This window comes from Oculina patagonica, chromosome 13 (genome assembly GCF_052425735.1).
Source record: "Oculina patagonica isolate OP01 chromosome 13, crgOcupat, whole genome shotgun sequence".
In the NCBI taxonomy this organism is placed as follows: domain Eukaryota; kingdom Metazoa; phylum Cnidaria; class Anthozoa; order Scleractinia; family Oculinidae; genus Oculina; species Oculina patagonica.
In genome coordinates this window covers 21883136-21903639 of record NC_135770.1, presented here as the reverse complement: position 1 = coordinate 21903639, position 20504 = coordinate 21883136, and the positions used below count along the sequence as shown (strand labels likewise).

Below are 20504 nucleotides of genomic sequence, written 5' to 3'. Positions count from 1 at the left end.
GCAAAGTACGGCGGCAACGCGAACGTGAACGTCACTAATCCAACTGTTTTAAGGGGCAGAATAATAACTCTGCACATGCGATTTATATCCTGGTACGTTTGTAACTTCTTAGCCTTAAATTTATCCTATACCGGCAGGACCTACTCTGATACATATATATACAGCCCGAAAAGATTAAAATGGGAACGTTGATTTAAAAAGCCAATTTAAGGATGTGTGTCATGCTAAAAATGCGGTCCTTCAATTGGTTGTTGACCACACTTCTGCCCTGTTGATTGGCTGCGCCTTGTATAAATGGCGAGCTATTTTCTTCTTTTAGCCTTAGGATATGCGAAAACTCTTTCAAATCCTTGACAACGACAACGGGTAGAAAGCATTGCATGCTAAGAACAAAATAATTAATAGAAACAATGTCATCAAGTGTCATGAAGAAAACGTGTCGTCAATATGCAGTACATATATTGCCATATTTCACGCTTTCTCTCCCTTTTTCTTTGTTCCTACGAAAAGTTAAGTGAAAGGTTTCAAATAAACCGCTTCTGAAAGCTGCCGGATTTTTTTTAAAGCAAGGTATTGCAAAATAACTTAAAATAAAAATAATACTCAAAACAATGAACGTATTTTGTCCGACGTTTACGAAGAAAATAATGCAAATTTTACGAACAACGCGCCTGCTACACAACGCGAGTCACGTCTCACACATTCCGTGATTGTCTTAACAAATCGTCCTTAAAAGATATTAAATCTGATAGAAACTACGGTTTTTTCACCAAACTCATCCAAGGATAAAAAAGGCAAGATGATAGACATTCTAACAGTTGTTTTTCCCAAACGTGCGCACCTATCAGTACAAATACGCTTCCCCATTTTTCCACAATTTACTCCCAAACTATCTGTTGGAGGAGCTGGAGGGCTTACAAAGGCGCGCCATGGCAATAATTTTCCCACACGTCATCTATCGCGAGGCTCTAAGACTTGTTAGCTTAGAGGAACTTTCTGATCGGAGACAGACTTAAACCCTCAAAACGTTTCTGAATATAAACAATAAACCTGAGCACAAATTATTCAAATTTTTATCTGCGCCCAACAAATGTAATTTTAACCTAAGAAACAGCAGACGATTCCACACGCTCGTCTGCAAAACAAAACAGGTTGAAAAACAGTTTTTTTTTAATAGTTGTAAATACTCGTTTTTTACCCTTCTTTTTCTTAATTGTATTTTAACTTAATCAATTCAACTTTTCAAACATATTTTTATGTAAATAGATCATCTATTAGGTATATTTTAGCGATAAACATCTATAAATTTGTAAAGTTTTATCCAATTCAGCTTTTATGCTGTAATTTTAAAGCTTCAATAAACTATCTATCTATCCATAATGTCGACTGCGCCCAACCGTTATCTACGCATTACTAAAAAACACTTGTTGAGAAATATATACCTATCAGATAAACGTAATTCATGGAAAGTTCCTAAAACATGCAAAGTTGGCCATAAATTAAAAAAAGTTACCAATAGACAAAACGGCTGTCTGTGTAGTGTTGGCCGAGTTTACTGAGATCTTACCTATCTTGAACTCAGTCAGCAATTGTGTCAATATAGTAGTACAGATGGCGTCCTATTTCAAGCGACCGAAACCGTCGGGCTTAAGTTAACGGTCGGGCTTAAGTTGCAATACCTTTTTTTAGAACAACAAAAGAAATTTTTAAAAACTGCTTAGTCTCAAAATTATATTATACCTCACTTTCTCTGACAAACATACAGCCCGAACAGACTACACTGGGAACGGTGATTTAAAAACACAATTTAAGCGGTAAGTGACATGCTGAAAATGAGTTTATCCTTACTGGGAATAAGTTTCCTCAATGTTATAAGTTTATCTTTAATGGTCATACGTTTCAGGCGTAATTAGCGCGCGCGCACAAAAAATAGCGGCGCAACGGAAAGGTAAATTTGGCCTGTACTCGTGAAAGTATCACTGCGACCCAAAGAACATTGCAAAAATAAATGAAACAGAAAATTGAAACACGTGATTCATAAGGTGGTGTTACACTGGAAGATTTTTAACGCAACATTGTTGCGTTAAATTGGGGCGCATTGGAAACGTGACTTTAGCCTACTAATAAAATCGAAGATCTCTTCGAGATCTACCGACTATTTTGCATAAGGTACGAGTACACGACGAAATAATTGTGGGTAACAACATATACAAATTTGAACGAATTTCGTAAAACCAAGGGATAACAAACGTGTGAACACTTTGATGGCGGGTGGTGTCAAGACTAAAAAAGAAGGGTTTCAATTTCAAATAGCAGAACACAGACACAACCGACTGGTCTCGGCAAAAAGCTTTCGTTGTGGCTGTTTCAAAATGAAAGAACTAAAATGGAACGAATAAAGATCAGGAATGATTAATAAATAGCGTTATGATGAAAGCTTACACAGGTATTTAAGCTACTATAGCAGCTGGTGTCACTTGATAAAATCCCGTTTTCAGTAACGGAATCTAGCTTTTCTGGTGAAAATCCTTTTCGCTGAAATATCTATCGTTTCCTGCGGTATAGTTGTCAATATTTACAAAATGTACGCATACGTTGCGTATTTTTACCATTTTGCATAACATTACCTAACGCACAACTTGCCGCGTGGCCAAGCGTAGAAATTTAAATAAATATTCATTGTACGTGCATCAAGGGAGCAATAGACAAGAAACAAAATAAAGAAAGTCCTCCTCCTCAGAAAGAAAATGGCAGCCGAACTTTGCCACAATGTGATGTGTTTTTTGTTTGCGCCTCTTACAATAGCTCTCTGCTCCTAGAATTCGGCTTCAATACAAAGCACAACCGTTATTCTTGCTGCTGACCACGTTTAAAGAGAATCTATAAGAGCACTTTGTAAATATCTCGTTAAATGTAAATTAGTCGTTTTGATATTTTTTCGAGGTGTCTGACCGCAGTTCTTTGTAATAAATATCTCGTAATCGTAGCCGTTTTCAGAGCTTCTTTTAGCGGAGCTTCAGCACGCGAAGCGCGCCAGCGGAGCGCCATTGGTAAAAAAAAATACGAGAACCAATCAAGCCGGTTGTGACGTCAGTGTACGCCCTCCCGTACATACCGTGGGGGAGGACGAAGGAAGTCTTAAGATAATCCGAAAGAGAATTGGCTTAAATTGTTAAAGGCAGCCTATTTACAAATGCATCGTAATCCTTTAAAATGTTGTGAATATCGAAAGTCGATCAAAATAGCTTGTCTAACAGCTAAACATTTCTTGGCTCCAAAATACAAGAAAGCAACTGTTAAGCGCCAAAATTCCTTTTGCAACTTCATCTTTAGCAATTTTCCTTTATCGTGGTTCTTTTCTCTTGACAAAAGTGTGTACAGAACTCCAGAACGATCAATTTGTTTCTTCAAACTTTCTTGGCGGCTATAATTACTTGGATAAAAATTGTTTTGCGTTACTACCAACTCCGTGACTGATATCACTACTGCGCAGACTTAATTTACGTCACAATATCGTGTTTTATGTCACGTGTCAGTTATGTAACGAAAGTCACAAACTAATCTTGTGGAAAAATGGCGAAGAGTTGTCAGAGTTGTGCGATCAAAAAAAGACCTGAATTGATCCAGGTTGGCTTTTTTATCTCGCTCTTTCTTTAAAAAGGGAATTTTTCAATGGAAAATTCGTCAAGAAGAATGAATGACGAGCATTTGGGGTTAAAGCAGTCATTATCGTGCGTTTGGTAATTAGAAGTGTTTACACAGTTTCTTTCAGTTTGCGGCGCTGTTGTGAACATTTCCGAGGTTTGATACACCCAATAACCCGAGCCAATTCTCAGGTATGTTTAATAAGATTATCTGTATGCATGTTTGAGCGAGAATTGAAAAACATTGGAGCTATAACACATGCTAAATACTGCCGTTGAAAATTACCATTTAATTCAAATTTTTATTCTCGTGAAAAGTATTCCTCATCAGTTCACTGTTTTCAGTTGGAAGAGTTGCTCTATGCTCTGAAATTATATTCTAGCGAAAGAAAAAGAGTTTTTGTGTTAATAGGACGTGACGAACTTTCTCTGCGCGGTTTTCTAAGCGAACGCAAGGAATGTTCATAATAGCTAAATTGAAGGTTGAAATTTAAGAAATTTTTGACTTCGACCACCGAAATAGATTTTCTTTGTTTTCTGGAAATTAGAAGACTTCTTATCTACTTTAAAGCTAGTAATAAGCAAAAAAAATGAAGGAAATCGACTTTTCAACTTCTGCCACGAAATCAAATTTCTGCTCGGCCGATCGTGAAAGTCCGTCTTAACGGAAAGAGTCAAATAAACGCTGGATCAATCAAGCAAAGTTTGAAATAGGCATTTAATCGAGAAAATACAGTAATTTGTTGTACATTTACAGTTTTTTGCAGACATTTTCTCAACATGTTTCGTTTTAACTCCCCCCCCCCCCCCCCCCCCCCCCCCCCGTGCTGAAAAGTTTCGGGCAAAATGCTTAAAAATTCAGGCAATGAGCCAAAAGAGCAAATAGAAAATAAGACGGCAAAATCTTATTATTACGTTCAAAACCGAAGAAAAAGTATGGGAAATATACCGAACTTTGTGGCTCAACAGTCTACATTTCTCATTGATCTGCTTTCGTTAGCTATACAGCTACCCTTGTAATTCCGAGGTAAAATAAAGGTGATGTGGGTGATGTGATGTTTCGACTCGCAAATTGCGAAAATCATGTTCGATTTCCCTCGGAGATTCGGCGTGATCCCTCAGTTTGACTCAGTTGCAATCATTTTGAAGTTAGTGGGAAATTGGCGAGGGCGACCAGAAGTAACGATTTTTCACAGCTTGAGCATTTGGGCGCGATGGATCCAGTGTAAGGGCTTGAAACATAGCTGTTACAAATGTGATGAAGCTAATACTTTTGACTCAAGTGTTTAGTTTTAAGGGCTAGCTCGAAACTTTCAACGAATAGTTTTAACCCATTTACCTTTGAATGTATATATTATTGGGCAGTAGCAGATTCGTTGCCAGTCCCTACTTATTCGTTCTCAAAAGTGATGAAAGACTGTTGAAACATTATATGAAGGTTGCGGAAACGAGTCTATGGTAACGGAAACGGAAACGGAAACGAGTCTAGGGTAGTAGTGTAAAACTTACGAGTGAGAGGTTAAATTATATAAAGGAATCAATAATTACAACATTTCTTCAAGTTTTTACCAGCACCACTTTATTTTCTTTACCTTAGCAGCTGTACTGCTTTACAAAAAGAACATTTATCAAGCGAAAGAAACAGCCTTAACCTTTCAGCTTCTTAACATTTTATCCATACATATTAGCCGAGTTTAGTCCCTAGTTCAACATTGAAAAACAAAACTGAATGGCCGTCTCAATTGGACGTTTTCTGGCATAAAACAACTGGACTGTACTGCAAAGTTGCCTGATTCTTTTCACAGGTTAGGTCATTCCACTTTCCCGGACTGCCTCCTGTGCCATAAATGTGGGTACATGTCTCTGCAGCACTGCTAGGTTCTCCGCTTGCCCATGCTGAATACTGGCCAGCCAAAGAACTGTCATCAACCCAGTAGAATTCATTGTAAGCCTTCCTGTAAAGCCCAAGCCACGCACCCCAAGCTGTAACTGTTTTCTGCTTCTTTATCAGTTCGAAGATAAATGTATTTTCGTCAGCAGATCTGATTATGGCAAGGTCTCCTCCAAGATTCTGGCAAGTTCTTCGAGCGTCGCTCCATTTCAGGGTTGGAATGTCGATGACCAGGAAACATGACTTCTCACGAAGAACCCAACCTTCTGGACAAGCAGATATGTTGCAACTGACTGAAAAAATAAAAGAGAAACGATAGTTTCAGATTGAGTTCTAATGCTGCCAACTCAAATAAAACCCGATGCAGAGAATTATCTTTGTTTTTTTATATAATTTATGCTCTTTATTTGACAAAAACTTTTTTTACAACACATACAATAACATTACAGCTTATAACGTTAATAGAACTTAAAAAGACAAAATGAAAAATAAATAACTGAATAAATAAATAACGTCTAACAAATTACTGATTACTACACTAATTACACATTAAGCAATTACAATATGCATCAATTCATAGAAAAGAAGCAGACAGACCGGAGTATCTAAGCTTAACTAGTTAAAAAAAAGGTACAACCTTTTCCCACTTTGATAGGTGTATTAATAGTTTATCTCTTTTAGTGGCTATTATCTTTTCAATTTCTATAATGCGCTGCACACGCAGCTGAAACAATGAGAACATTGGTGAGAGCTTCTTTTGTCTACAATAAAATACAGTTTGTTTCCCAAAGATTAGAAGGTGATTAACTAGCTTACAATCGTCGCTATTTCCTGTTATTCCGAGCATTATATCTTGGCCAGTTGGTCGATTAAGAACAATACCTAGGGAATTAACCTAAGCGGTGAAAGCTTCCCAGAATGATTTCACATATTCGCAGTCCACGAAAAGGTGCTCAAGGGTTTCGCTCTCCAAATCACAAAAGGTGCAAAGAGGAGTGGCGGATATTTTCATCTTAAAAAGAGATGAATTGGTGAAAAGAATTCTGTGAAGTATTTTGAGTTAAAACGCTCTATTTCTCGTATCAAGTGTCGAGTTGAACGGAATTCTATAGATAATTGCCCAGTCCAAATTGTTTTCGGAAAAGATAGCTTTAAACTTGGCTTTGCTTGTTGGCTCTATTGTTCTCTTGGTCACAAGTTTTTTGTATATTTGTTTATTAGTTAAAGCTTGAAATTCAATCACATCATTTTCATCAAGCTTGACGCGTATCTGATCGGAATAAAGATTCCTTGGCTGTGTAGGTTAAGAAAATGGACAGATATTGCCCGCCTTAATCATCCTTCGCCACTCGCAAGGAAGGGAGTGAACGATTCCCAACCAAAGAAAGTAATTAGCCGTTGTAAATGTTGTTTCTTTCTGCTTCAACTCATTAAAACCAAGGAAGTTTCCTGATTCAGTTAGCATATTCCTAATTGTTAAAATTGCCATCTTTATCAGCTTTGGGTAGTAGACCGATTTGTTTTGGATGCAAATAAGTTTATTGTTCCATATTGGCTGTTCCAACACTCCGTTTAAAGTTTCGTTATCCCACTCCATCAAGGAAGTCCAGGACTTAAGGCATTCCTTGTAGAAGCCGGGAATAGTAACGGGGAGAGAAGAAACATCGAAGTTACAATTCCGGAGAAAGCTTCCTCCCACGTTCTTTAAACAAGAATCTAAAATGCATTTCCAGGAGCGGTTCTCATCATTAGCATATCTCTTCAAAAACAAAATTCTTTGAGCTTCAATTGCCGATTCGAGGTGAGTCATCCTATCCCCCTTTGTCGTATCGTTTATTATTGCAAGACGTTTTATTTTATCTTGCCCATTCCACATAAAATTGAACATTATTTTGTTGATTTCTTTTACAATAGTTTCTGAGGCAGTTGTATTGATTAGACTTTATTACTTGGATTTTGCCTAGAATAGTAAGGTTTCTTCTCCTCCATTGAGCCAGTAATTTCTTTACCGACTTAATAAGATTTTCAAAATTAAGCCTATCCCTAAGTCGCTTATCGTACGTGAAATAGACCCCCAGAATTTTGGGTGGTTCTGACGGTTTAGGAATATTAAGCATGCTGTATATGTCCACATCCTTTTCTGATGGACCCAGTCGTAATACCTCAGTTTTTGCAATGTTGGGTGTGAGGCCTGAGCAGCTACCGAAAATCTTAAGTTTATGCATTAATTTGTGTAGAGAATCTATGTCTTTCAAAAACGTCGTAAGATCATCCGCAAAGCTAGTGAGCTTAATTTCTTTCTCGTCTACCACTAATCCTTTTATTTCCACATCTTTTCGTATGGATATCGACAGTACTTCCATAACAACAATAAACAGGTATGGGGAGAGTGGATCTCCTTGTCGTACTCCTCGCTGAAGATCAAAATAGTGTGAAGTGAACCCATTGTTTATAACACAGCTTTTTGCTCCATTGTATTAGGTTCTTATCCATTTGATAGAAGTCTGGCAAAGTTGAATGCTTCTAATGCCTTAATTAAAAATTCCACATTCACCGAGTCAAAAGCCTTTTCAAAATCAATAGCAACTAACCAGCCGGGAATTTTTTTGATTTCTGTGTACCACATAACGTCGTCTATGGTGCGAAGGGCGTCTGATATCAATCTGTCCTTAACATATGCACATTGATCCGAGAGAATAATAGTGGGCAACACTTTGCAGATTCGCCTTGCAATAGATTTAGACCCAATTTTGTAACAGAAGAAGAAATCGAAGCCCATAATATGGAATTTGCCTCACCATAGCACAGAAATTTAACGTACATTCGAAACAGAATTTACCGTTGTTGTACAGCAAATCAATTTTGGCTTTGGTATCAGTTAGCATGAAGTTTTCGTTCAATCTTTCCGAGACCTCAGCTTTTGATGTTAAAGGTTTGGTCAACTGATTGCGGTATTTTGTGAAATGATTTACTGCGCAGTATGGGGGCAGTATGTAAGACAATCGGTAAGCATCATTTTTACTTCGATTGTTGACAGTTTCTCTTGCGTTTGTGTATTTATGTTTTCATGATATGTAACTATATTGTTAAGCTTCGTGCGTCTATTAGATTAGTTTTTTGTTTGTATTCTCGTTTGATTTGACGATATCAAACACTGGATCACTGAAATTGATATAATTAAATCCATTTGACCATTTCGCTACGGCTCGTAAATAACTTGAAGTAAGATTATCTCTTTAAGGGGATATCAGTTTTTTCTTCTTTTTTTTTTTTTGTTTTTCGTTTTTTTTATTTTTTTTTTCCATTTTTTTTTTTTTTTTTCCCCTTTTTAATAACTTGTTTTAAATTTCCTCTGACTAAACTTAAAGGCGCCCAAAATTTTGTTTCGTTTTTCCTTCCACAAAATTTAATGAAAAAAAAATTTAGGACGAATTTAAAAATACCACTTCTCAAATCTTTCTCAAAAACAGGAAAATTATTTAAAGAAACAAAAAATAGTTTTTTGGTAGAAGAAGAATATAACGTCTCGGCGTGCGGACAAAAGAAGGGACGTATATATACGTCCTTGGTAGCATTTAAAGTGTTTCTGGCTAGTCGACACATTCTCAATTTGTTATAAAATTATATGTGCTAGTCACGTTTTTAATTTGTTATGTAAGGTTTGATATGATATGGCAAGTCACGTTTTCAATTTGTTATGTTGTTTTACAGGATCTGCTAAGTGTTGACAACTTTTTATTGCAAACACTAGCCATCAAACCGCAAGTGTCCCGGGACGTGTTGGCGCGTTCGTATTTCTTTTGAATAACGTATTCATCGGTTTACGAAACTAACTAGTTGATCCACAGAGTGAAATTTCCCCAACTGCAATACTCCTATGCATTTGTCGTAAATGATGATGATGATGATGATTGAATATTCACTGTTGACTTTACAGTTGTTTGTACCCACAAATACACGTACTAACAATGATGATGACTTGATCGAATTTTCGCCGATAACTTCACCATTTTTTGTACACATTATAGAGTTGCTATGCATTTACCTTTTTCACAGCTGTTTCCATGATATCCTTCGGCACATTGACAACTGTAGCTGTCATCTCCAGTTACTGTACATGTTGCTCCATTCAGGCAGGTGTTGTTTGTACATGGATTTACTGTGAAGTGAAGCAAAACGAAAGAAAATATAAAGATATACCACCCATGACCCATAGTCAGCAAACATACAGAAAAAAGGAAAACTCGAGAGCTTAATGTTTACTCCTACTTTGCGCATTTCTCTAGACAGCGCAAGTTTCCATTTTTTTCTAAACAATATTAGGACTTTAATACAGTTTTAAAAATTCATTCTTTACAATGAAATCATAAAATTGGGGTTTGAGAAAGGATAATGCAAAAAACTTAAAATTTATTCGTAAAACTAGGTTTTTTTTTACATATTTAGGAGATAAATACTTGCAGTTAAAACAAAACAATGCATCAACTTTAACCTTTAAGTTAGGGTTTCAATGCACTTTTAAAGATCTAATCTTTCAAAAAGGAACAAAACTGTATTAAATCAGTGCAGTAAAAGCAGGACTTAACCCTAATAAATTTAGAAAATTCATGTTAAATCAAATGCCATTCCCGTACAAAAAGAGTACAAGTTTGGCGATTTAGGTTCTACATTTTGCTGTTGTTTTGCTGTTAAGATACTGAGCATGAAAAACACCATGGCAGCTCTTTTTAATTTGGAGATCTTACTTTTCTCGACACTTGACTCACAGTTGTCTCCTTCAAACCCATCAGGGCACTGGCACGAGTATGTGTCATCTTCAGCTTCTGTACATGTTGCTCCATTCTGGCAGGGGTTCTTTGCACACGGACCCACTATGAGGAACGGCGTCAGATACATTTTTGTAACATTACATTCTCGTCCTGATAGCCCTTTCATTTCTCTTAACCGGCTGGGCCTTGGCACGAGGAAACGAAGGGCTCTGGGGACATCGGATTTCAAATCTTAGATTCTAGGACATCCGATCTTTATGTATGCAGTCATGATGTTTCAAAAGCATGTATGAGAGAGCCGGTACGTTTTTTACTTCCGTTTTGGAATTCTTTGGTGCAAACAGCCAATCCAAAAAATTCGAATTAATTCAAAAATTCTATGTCCCAAGAACATTTCGTTTTGCGTGCCAAGGCCCATTCCGCTAAAAGAAATTAAACGAAAAGGCTATGGGGACGAGAATGTTAACATTTATTACACAAATTAAATTAATTAGTATCATCGTATTTTTTATAGCCTCAACAACTACGGTTGAATCCCGATAACTCGAACCCTCAGTAACTGGAACCTTTTTCGATTCCCCTTCAGATCATTTCCTTTTTTTACCCTTGATAACTCGAACTCCCGATGTCCCGAAACCATTTTCGATTTCCCTTGAAGGTTCGAATTATCGGGATTCGGCTGTAGTTTACAAAAAATATTTGCTTTGCCAATCCACAAATAAAAGAAGTCACATAAAACACGCCATAAAACTATTTGAACGCAGCTTACCACAGCGAGCCGATTCTCCAGAGAAGACGGCAGTCAATGAACACCAGAAATTGTTAGGCCAATTAAAGTCGGTACAGGAATTGAATGTCTTCCCTCCGTAATACTCGAAAGGAAAAACACAACAGCGGCCTTGAGGATCATCTGTTTTCTTTCCAGGTGGACAGTCACCACTAGCTTTGGAAGAGAAGCAATTTTTGTATTTTTAAATTCCGCACGATTTGTATCCCCCTCCCATAAGTACTATCATTTATTTATTTATTTTATTTATTTGTTTTATTTTATTTTATTTTTTTTTGCTTTTTACTAACCTGCACTGGATTTGAACTCTCAACTTCTGGATTTGCTCTCCAACCCCTTATCTACTTTCCAGTAGGAACGTTGTGTCAACCACTATTTTTTTTCATAAGTTGTCCGATAACTCGAACCCTCAGTAACTCGAACTCCCGCTAACTCGAACCTTTTTCGTTCCCCTTCAGGTCATTTTCTTACTATTTTACCTCGTCTCTCCCGTATCTCGACCTTTTTCGATTTCCCTTGAAGGTTCGAGTTATCGGATTCCTTGACTCCAACCCATACCCTATCCCTAACCCTATTCTCAGTACCGGAAATAAAACAAGAATATTTCCATAACAATATATATCGCACAATTCTTAGCTTTGTATATATTACCACCTTTCTTTGTATTGTGTACATTGTGCTCGGGCACCCCCCTCCCCCGCATAAGCGGTGTACCCCGTCTCCCGGGATTTACCCCTTTTGTATGTTCATGTGTATTGTGAGTAGTGAAGGTAGTGATAATATTTTACTATTATTCACTTCTATAACAAAATCAACTTGTTAGAAAAAACTAACTAGTTAAAATAAAAAAAAAGTTACTGAAATCAAAAACTAACTGCAACATTACACAAAAGAGTTGCATCATGGCAGCTCTTTTTAATTTGGAAATCTTACTCAGTGTTTCACAGTTGTCTCCTTCAAACCCATCAGGACACTGACACGAGTATGTGTCATCTTCAGCTTCTGTACATGTCCCTCCATTCTTGCATGGGTTGTTGTTTATACACGGGCCCACTGTGAGGTGAAGCAAAAGTAATAAAAAAAAAAAAAAAAATACCAAACCAAAACCACTTTAGCCAATCACAAAGATCACAGACAATCCAGTAAACCAATCAAAACTCGAAGCAAATACATGAAGTCGGCACGAAGCGCGGGAAAACATGCGCGAGCGCGTCATGATTGGTTTTGGTTTAACTTCTGATTGGCTGAGAAAGTGGCGCGAGGGTTTTAAGCCAATCAAAAAGCGTAGTAATGCAAAACCAATGCAAACGAGAATTACTTTCGACACTCAAGTAGGCTCTTACCGTAAGTGCTAGCACTTTTTTTGGCATTATTTGGCTTCGCGAGCATTTTTTTTTTTTTACATTTTATCCCCAAAAGCACTGCTAGCATTATTTTGATTTCGACTGACTATTTGTCTAATTTTGTGTTAAAAAGCACAATCACCTTTTGGCGTCCGATTGCCCTCATTTTAGTCAGGAGCCGTGGAGTCCTGGGGATGGTACGTCAGTGGTTGCCTTCTGAAACCATCCATCACACTCGTTCCAAGATGACGTCATCCACGTTGTCATCGAGGAACAATGGAGTCAGCCAGCCAAGGCAGAGATAGCTCGGGCGTACTCTGACATACATTATCGTGACATTTTATTGTTGAAAAATGTAACTGAAAATCTGAAAAATGTAAATTCTATGAAAAATAGAAAAAAGGAGCAACCACGAGCACTTTTTAAAAAAATACATATCTTACATTTTGGCAAAACGAGCACTTCTTTTAGCATTTATGCTTTTTTTACGAGCACTTTCGGTAAGAGCTACACTCAAGTGAAAACCGCTCTAAACTAAACAGTACTAAAATAACTCAGTTTACAAGTGGATTGAATAATGAATAAGTGCGTGTAAATTTGTTGGCGGTATAACAAGAACATGCAAGACAAAGGAACAACAATAGCTTACCGAACCCTAAGTTAACGCAAGGAAAAAGCACGTTTAGATACTCAGGTGCGGTTCTTGTTTAATAATCTACCTCCATCAATAAAAGAAGCGGCGTCGCTTTCCATTTTTAAGAACCTCCTTAGACTCAGCCATTATTTTTGTTCTTATGAATATACTTACGTAACTTGGTTTCCATATTCTTCTAAAGGTTCAAAAAAATTATGATTCATTTGCACTTTTATGCACTTTTTATATCCGCTTTTTTTAAATTCATTGTACATTCTTACAATTTTTTATTATGTAGTCATAATTGACGCAGGGTTCCTGTTGATCACCAGCCACGTGCTGATGAGGCCACCCTGCCTATATAAAGTTTGACTTGACTTGACTTGCCACATAATGATAAATTTTTATATTGGCTTCAAATACTAGTGGTAACCGCAGGTTAGAAAGTGCGGGCCTTTAAATGCATTTAAAGAGCTTTGTATAATGCGGGCATGGTGGAGGTCTGGTGCAAGCGTGAGTAATTTTAGATTGCAAAATACATTCATGTTTCACGCAAAGGTCGCAAAAATTTCCCAGACAGTCTGTCGGTAAATCAGTGCACAAAAGACAATTTTCCCGATTAATGCGTCACGCAAGGAATGCACGATTTTACCATTCAGAGTTGTTTTTTGATTGACAATTTTACAAAGTATAATCGAGCACGCGGTGCGAATCGAGATGTAATCTTCTTTGGTCGGAGAACTCGCTATGTTGTCAGTATTGGAAGGAAGTTTTCGAGATTATTTATTCATCCGTTTTGTCCGTGGTTTATCTGCGGTACAAACACAGCTAATCATCTCAAATGGAGCGCCTAAAACAACGTCTGCAAAACATCAGTTTTCAATCTTCCCTTTGACAGAAGCCTCGATCTCATGTGACAAATTGTTGAGAATGATACATTTTTCGCATTCTAATCGTTCTTGAAGAGCAGATTTTCAACTTCCGGTGTCAGTGGGACAAACTGTCTTAATTGACACGTTTTTCACATTCTGATCGTTCTTGGTGGAAGAACAAATTTTCACATTCCAGATTGAGCTGGCCTGTTATAAACGTGGCGCGCACTCCTGAATTTCAGCATCCCTCTGTGGTCGCCTGGGAGTAGGTGACCACAGAGGGAGCTGAATCGGCAGGCGCACGCGTTATACGCAATCCGCTGGTCACTGTCAAGACTAAGTTTGTGGGCCTCTCTTGGGCCCGTAACCAGTTAACAAAAAATATTTGCTTTGTCAATCCACAATTAAAATAAGTCACATAAAACACGCCATAAAACCATTTGAGCGTAGCTTACCACAGCGAGCCGATTCTCCAGAGTAGACGGCCGTCAATGAACACCAAAAATTGTGACGCCAATTGTAGTCAGTACAGTTATTGAATGTCTTCCCAACATACTCGAAAGGAAAAACACAACAGCGGCCTTGAGGATCATCTGTCTTTTTTCCAGGTGGACAGTCACTAAAGACTTAAGAAACGAAGCAATTTTTGTATATTTTAATTTCGCACGATCTTTATACACTTACACAAACTCGATTAAAATGCTTTACAAGTTTCTCATATGTTTTAGCACATTAATAGGGGAATCCTTCTCTTCAATAACAATATCAGTTATGAATATTGAAAGAGCATGACACGATAATCTTTCGCTATAAATTTGAGCGTGGTGTATAAAATAGTTTTTCTTTGACGCGGGTTTGAAAGCTCAAAACTTTACAAAGGATGTGTTGGCAGATAAGCGCTTTTGCCTCCAGAAATTTTGCAGTTTTTGAATGGTAATATCTCCTTCAATATTACATGTAGAGAGCTGATTATTAAGTTTCATAAGCTCTTTAAACTTTTGGAGTTATTTTGGATATAGCAGGATGCCTTCTCTACGCAAGGTCGTATGCTAATGAGGCAAATGAAAGATAATGACGTCACTCAGCAAAGATCGCCTTTTAGGAAAAGATAATGCTACCAAAAGCGCTTAAACGCATCAACCTTTTCACCTAAGCATCTTACAATCTAGTTTAAGAACTTGGGCACATAGGATCTGCTTACCAGAAACCACAGTCACGCTCCAAATGAGCAGCGCGTAGAAACAGGTAGATGCTATCATAGTTTTTAAAGTTTTGGAGCTGAAAAATTAAAAAAAAAACATGCACCCTAGGGTTAGCAGTCAAATATTAACCTCTGCTGGTGTTATTTCCATCAAGTTGCTTTAAAAGAGGGTCGTGAAGGGGGTTTAAAAAATTCCATTTCCAAGCCCAAATGTTGCCCAAGTCCCATTATTTTTCCCAGCCTAGTGTTTTCTCGATGTTTAAAATCCCAGTTTCAGTTGTATTGTTTATTTGTTTCTGATTCCCAGTCCCAGTAACTCAAATTCCACTTTACCATTGAAAATTTGTTCAAATTTCCGAGTTGTCATTTTTAAACTGAAAGGATGAGAATTAAGGTGACAATAACGAGATTTTAAACGACCTGCTTCTACCTGTTTGGAATTCGCAGTAGACTTAACTCATTTCGCACAAAAAAGGGAAAATTTGACAACAGCACGTGTTTATTTAATAACTCAACATGTATTTACAGCAGTGTGGACTACAATATCTCATATAATAGTTCCGTAAAAATATTATGAGCTTATGCAAAAAATTATATATCATCACGGCAGCTCATATGTAGAAAAAACACACCAAAAAAAAAAACAATCGCTTCTATAATTCGCTCTGATTTCTGAGCTTCCTCTCTAAATCGCTTTCTCCATCACTAGAAATACCACTAGGATCTGCTTCTTCATCGAAAATTATTTTTAGGATGTCTTCTGGGTGAAAATTCATATATTTCACAGTGAGAAGGCGAAAACGAAAAATTCGCCATGTAGGCCACAAGTAAGCGTCTTTACTCAAACTCGCACAGTAATTGGCTAAATCTATCAACTTCCTGTGATCCAAATTTGGAGGGAATCGGAAGTAACGTAAATTTTTTCACGACTATTAGTGCTGGTTTTCACAGTCACGCGTAGCAAAAAATAAATCCAAAGCTATTGAGACCAAAAAAAAATCAAGAATATTGCAGGTTGTAGAAAATTACTAGATAGTCTACTTGCCCAAGTCTCAGGTCTAAACGGTATTCCATTCTCGAGTTATCCGTCAAAATATTCCACACAAATTTTATAGAGAGCACAGTATGGAAACGCCATGTTTGTTCCCGTGTGGAGGGGCACCAATATGGACACCACAAATCAATGAAAACATCTGGAATTCACTTCTGCTATAGAAAGCGGTCAGTTCACCTTCATTAACACGTAAACATTCACATAAACACTCCTCGCAGAACCTTAACCGTTCAGATTGTTAAAAATTAACAGGATGAGAATTGTTTTTAGCATACGTGACAGCCTTCAGGCGGCTATCTTGATATCGTGTGGCGCGAAACTCCGAAATTCAAAACGTTATATCGTTAAGACAGCGCATTCTATCGAGCTGAAAAACCTTTTGACTCCTCCGTTGTGTTAAACTGATTTTAATGATAAGTTAAAATTAAAATTTTAAATTTTAAATTAACTTTTTAAATTTGTTTTGGTTTTTGAACAAATTTGTCATCTTGTACATTCAAAAGCCGAATACAAGCCTGTATATTTTAGAGTGATTGCACCTTCCCGTGAAACCGAATTTATTCGGGAGCTTAAGCAAAGTACGACGGCAACGCGAACGTCACTAATCAAACTGTTTTAAGGGACAGAATAATAACTCTGTACATGCGATTTATATCCTGGTACGTTTGTTGCTGCTTAGCCTAAATTTATCCTATACCGGACCTACTCTGATAGATATACAGCACGAAACGATTAAAATGGGAACGGTTATTTTAAAAGCCAATTTAAGGGTGTGTGGCATGCTAAAAATGCGCTCCTTAAATTGGTTGTTGACCACACTTCTACCCTGTTGATTGGCTGCCTTCTAATGGCGAGCTATTTTCTTCTTTTAGCCTTAGCATATGCGAAAACTCTTTCAAATCCTTGACAACGACAACGGGTAGAAAGCATTGCACGCTAAGAACAAATAGAAACAGTGTCATCAAGTGTCATGTTAGAAAAAGTGTTATCAATATGCAGTACATATATTGCCATATTTCACGCTTTTTCTCCCTTTTTCTTTGTTCCTACGAAAAGTTAAGTTAAAGGTTTCAAATAAACCGTTTCTGAAAGCTGCCGGATTTTTCTAAAGCAAAGTATTGCAAAATAACTTAAAATAAAATAATACTCAAAACAACGAACGTATTTTGTCCGACGTTTACGAAGAAAATAATACAAATTTTACGAACAACGCGCCTGCTGCACAACGCGAGTCACGTCTCACACATTCCGTGGTTGTCTCAACAAATCGTCCTTAAAAGATATTAAATCTGATAAATTCTACGGTTTTTTCACCAAACTCATCCAAGGATAAAGAAAGGCAAGATGATAGATATTCTAGCAGTAGTTTTTCCCAAACGTGCGCCCATCAGTACAAACACGCTTCCCCAGTTTTCCACAATTTACTCCCAAACTATCTGTTGGAGGAGCTGAAGGGCTTACAAATGCGCGCCATGGCAATAATTTTTCCACACGTCATCTATCGCGAGGCTCGAAGACTTGTTAGGTTAGAGGAACTTTCTGATCGAAGACAGACCTAAACCCTCAAAATAATTCTGGAAATAAACAATAACCCTGAGCACAAATTATTCAAATTTTTATCTGCGCCCAACAAATGTAAATTTAATCTAAGAAACAGCAGACAATTCCACATGCCCGTCTGCAAAACAAAACAGGTTGAAAAACAGTTTTTTTAATAGTTGTTGTAAATACTCGTTTTTTACTCTTCTTTTTCTTAATTGTATTTTAACTTAATTAATTCAACTTTTCAAACATATTTTTATGTAAATAGATCACCTTTTAGTTATATTTTAGCGATAAACATCTATAAATTTGTATAAAGTTTTATCCAATTCAGCTTTTATGCTGCAATTTTAAAGCTTCAATAAACTATCTATCTATCCTTTAAGTTGACTGCGCCCAACCGTTATCTACGCACTACTAAAAAACACTTGTTGAGAAATATATACCTATCAGATAAACGTAATTCATGGAAAGTTCCTAAAACATGCAAAGTTAGCCATAAATTAAAAAAAGTTACCAATAAACAAAACGGCTGTCTGTGTAGTGTTGGTCGGGTTTACTGAGATCTTACCTATCTTGAACTCAGTCAGCAATTGTGTCAATATAGTAGTACAGATGGCGTCCTATCTCAAGCGACCGAAACCTGAAAAACAAGTTAACGGTCGGGCTTAAGTTGCAATACCTTTTTTTAGAACAACAAAAGAAATTTTTAAAAACTGCTTAGTCTCAAAATTATATTATACCTCACTTTCTCTGACAAGCATACAGCCCGAACAGACTACACTGGGAACGGTGATTTAAAAACACAATTTAAGCGGTAAGTGACATGCTGAAAATGCGGTCCTTCTATTGGTTGTTGACTACACCTCTACCATGCTGATTGGTTGCATTGAAATGACAAGTTATTTTCTTCTTTTAGCCTTAGGATATGTGAAAACTCTTTCAAATCCTTGACAACGACAACTTCTTTCACAGGTATTGCGGTAAAGGTCTTAAATTGTCATTTATATGAATTGAGAAATAACAAAACAGGAAAGAATTTTGTGATCCTTCATACCAAATAAAAGTGTTGAAGTTCGTTTCCTTAAATCAGTTTATGTTCTGTGCTATTGAATTGTGTTTAAGGTAATTTCTTAGTACTAGTATGCTATTGCGCATTCTTAATGGGCATAAGTTTCCACAATAGCATAAATTTATCCTTAATGGGCATAAGTTTCCTCAATGGCATAAGTTTATCTTTAATGGGTATAAGTTTCAGGCGTAATTAGCGCGTGCACAGAAAAAATAGCGGCGCAACGAAAAGGTAAATTTGGCCTGTATTCGTGAAAGTATCAATGCGACCCAGAGAACATTGCAAAAGAAATTGGAACAGAAAATTGAAACACGTGGTTCTTAAGGTGGTGTTACATGGCAAGATTTTTAACAACGAATATAAACGCAACATTGTTGCGTTAAATATCGTCGCCGTGTAACATGGTGCGCCGGACGATTTTTAACGGAACATTTTGTTGCGGCAACCTGTTACGGAACTTGAAAGCGATTTAAATCCCGTAATTTTTTGGAGTTAATTCGCGTAACACCTTTGCCGTCAATTTTTGTTGCAATTTTCTGACGTAAGTGCTCACGCGCGCAATGTTGGGTAAAAAAATCGTCCCGTGTAACATGCCTTTGCCGCAACAATAATGTTGCGTTAAAAATTGTTCCTTGTAACATGGATTAAAAATCTCTGTTAAAGATCGTTCTGTATAACCTCGCCTTTAATGAGTATTTTTGGACGTAATTAGCACGCACACAAAAGTAAATTGCGGCGCATCAGAACGTGATATTAGCCTGTACTGGTGATGGTATCATTGCGGCCTAGAGAACATTACACTAGTAAAATCAAACATCTCTTCGAGATCTACCGACTATTTTGCATAAGGTACGAGTAGAAGACGAAATAATTGTGGTTAACAACAGGTAACAACATGAACAAATTTCGTAAAACTAAGGAATTTGACACATAAAATATTGGACTGTCCGTCATTTAGTTATTTAGGGGGTGTTTAAACGATACCGGCGCGACTTTCATTTCGGTGCGAGATGAAATAGTTATACCATGTTGACATAAGCCTTTTTTATTGGGGTGTGAGTTTTATACTGCCGTAAAAAAGAATATGAAAAGAACAGTCATCAGCTGAGTCAAACCTTGTTTACATGACACCGGAATGAATCTTCGTACCGGGATGAAAATCTCGCTCTTGTGCAGCAGCCGGGGTCAACTTGTGCCAGTGTGACTCGCTCCAGTATGACATTTTATGATGGTTTCATGTAAACGAACACAGAGCCACAAGAGGGAACCAGGATGAACTTGCACTGAAAGGCAAGATACCTTGCAAGAAAGGTGGGAAGTATTAAAAAGTAATAATAAAAAATATAACCAATAGACGACAATAAGCAAATCGCCGACATTCTGGATCATGAACCCTCGACATTTTACCCTCGACCCTCAACATTTTACTCGCAACCCTCGACAGTTTACCCTCGACCCTGAACATTTTACCCTCGACAGTTTACCCTCGACCCTCAAGATTTTACCCCCGACCCTCGACAGTTTACCCTCGACCCTGAACATTTTACCCTCGACCCTCGACAGTTTACCCTCGACCCTCGACCCTGAACATTTTACCCTCGAGCCTCGACAGTTTACCCTCGACCCTCAACAGTTTACCCTCGACCCTCAACATTTTACTCGCGACCCTCGACATTTTACCCTCGACCCTCGACA

The 20504-nt window shown here is 37.4% G+C and overlaps 1 protein-coding gene across 5 annotated transcripts in view; it reads right to left on the bottom strand.

Moving 5' to 3' along the window:
* Nucleotides 1-20088, bottom strand: part of LOC144634494 (neurocan core protein-like) — a 29948-nt gene extending 9860 nt beyond the window's left edge. Inside the window, exons 1-9 of one of the 5 annotated variants that reach the window (XM_078493453.1) lie at nt 19959-20088; nt 18309-18380; nt 15142-15218; nt 14396-14566; nt 12025-12144; nt 11074-11247; nt 10281-10406; nt 9581-9694; nt 5007-5828 (exon numbers count right to left, since the gene is read on the bottom strand). In XM_078493453.1, the coding sequence (XP_078349579.1) occupies nt 5383-5828; nt 9581-9694; nt 10281-10406; nt 11074-11247; nt 12025-12144; nt 14396-14566; nt 15142-15199 (1209 nt within the window). In that variant the 5' untranslated portion in view covers nt 15200-15218; nt 18309-18380; nt 19959-20088 and the 3' untranslated portion in view covers nt 5007-5382. Of the gene's footprint in view, nt 1-5006; nt 5829-9580; nt 9695-10280; nt 10407-11073; nt 11248-12024; nt 12145-14395; nt 14567-15141; nt 15269-18308; nt 18381-18480; nt 18542-19958 lie in introns of those variants that run through there. The other 4 variants (XM_078493454.1, XM_078493452.1, XR_013567212.1 and 1 more) reach the window with 4 other exon arrangements.
* Nucleotides 20089-20504: the final 416 nt, after the last annotated feature.